General features: G+C 41.9%; 1 protein-coding gene across 3 annotated transcripts in view; it reads right to left on the bottom strand.

Moving 5' to 3' along the window:
• The window catches only part of veph1 (ventricular zone expressed PH domain-containing 1), a 92,039-nt gene that overhangs the window by 78,365 nt on the left and 12,104 nt on the right, over positions 1-1,570 (bottom strand). For all 3 annotated transcript variants that reach the window (XR_004331294.1, XM_032511560.1, XM_032511571.1), the window contains one exon: positions 386-560. Coding sequence is in view for 2 of the 3 variants with exons in the window: in XM_032511560.1 (XP_032367451.1) it covers positions 386-560 (175 nt within the window). In the remaining variant the exon portion in view is untranslated. The remainder of the gene's footprint in view (positions 1-385; positions 561-1,570) is intronic.

Below are 1,570 nucleotides of genomic sequence, written 5' to 3' on the forward strand. Positions count from 1 at the left end.
GGTTCTATTCTACATAAATTTGCGAGATCTCGTGGGTCCTCGTGACTTCAGCTGTCAGTTATGGCCGCAGCCGTTCCACAACAAATCCGGACCTGGTGGGTATTGACAGACAACGGAGCACGGAGACACGCAGCGGTGCCAATCCGCAGCCGTTCTGCAACCGGTAGAAACTAGAAGTAAGGAGAGGAGAGGCATTGCAATGCAAGGCATTTAACTTGAAAAGGGTAAAACTCACTTACTTTCCCCTTTCTTAACAGCAACATCTAGTGGGCTATCAACGCACAAGGATTATGATATGCTCTTTCAGATGCATTTCTGTGTATGTTTGTTAGTATGTGCACACAGCATCCTTTTTGGTGTGTGACAATATGAATGCATGTCCTACCTCCCAGGACACTGAGCGTTATGGCCTCTGTGTGTTCAGCCAGCAGATCAGCCTTGGCAATGGCAGCCAGGGAGAGATAACTAGACATGTTCCTGCTCAGCTCCCTGTTCCCTCTCTGCAGGAACCGCACCGCTACTGGGACAGCCAGCACCATGACCGAAGGACAACTGTAGTTCTGAGGGGAGAAAACAAGAGAGGAGGTTGAGGGGACAGAAACTGTCATAAGTTCAGGGAAAGGAAAGAAACATAATGGCTTTTATTAAGGGCATAGCCAAACACCTTTTAATATTAACAGTAACCATTTGTCTGCTTGATGAAGAGCCAGAAAAAAGGCAGCAGCTACAAATACACTTTCCTCAAGCAGTACAATAAATGCCAGAACAATAAAGACAGGCTTTAAGAAACATTTAAATTGCTTACATTTACCCTGTGATTAAAGTATAAAGGGAAGTGTGTTGTATTCGAGGATGCGAACACATGCAGAAGTGTGTCCCTGTGAACATTTACATAAGAAAGAATGAGTGAGGATTTAAAATGCACTAGCACCCTCAACAGGACAGACTGCTGATGCCATGTCTGCTTGCACAACATCCAGATGTGTTTCTGACTGTGAAAGATGGAGGAAAAAAGACCCCATCACCTTCAAGGCTATGTTAAGTTGCAGAAGTCTAATAGGGAAAGTAGGCAATATTTAGATTTAGATTTCTAAGACCCTTAGCAAGATATTTTTCATGATGTATCACTAATCTGCAATGTTCACTGCACCCCTCCAAAGTTATAATTTTTCCTCATGTACCCACTTTCAAGCTTAACCTTCATTATCTACTTGTATTTAACCCTAGAACCAAGAATGCCTTTCCACCAGATATTCACTGTTGATGTTTTACAGTTAAAAAAATGGTAGTCCTTTTTTACTCCTGTCATACCGCTATTCCGTCACTAGATGGCAGTGCAAACAATGTATTCACAAAGATATTATTCAGCCAGGACACAGGAAGTCAATCTATCAATCAGTCTAAATGACACGTCATTTATTGCTTCGGCCCTAATTTTAATTTAAACATACAGTAAATGTTTACACCAGGTTACTTATGAATGTACAGATGGATGTATATGTCCGGTCTCTCTCCCTCTCTTTCATCTAATTAGGAGAAGTCACATTAACCCTTGTATTGTCTTCATACT

This window comes from Etheostoma spectabile, chromosome 3 (assembly GCF_008692095.1).
Source record: "Etheostoma spectabile isolate EspeVRDwgs_2016 chromosome 3, UIUC_Espe_1.0, whole genome shotgun sequence".
Lineage (NCBI taxonomy): Eukaryota > Metazoa > Chordata > Actinopteri > Perciformes > Percidae > Etheostoma > Etheostoma spectabile.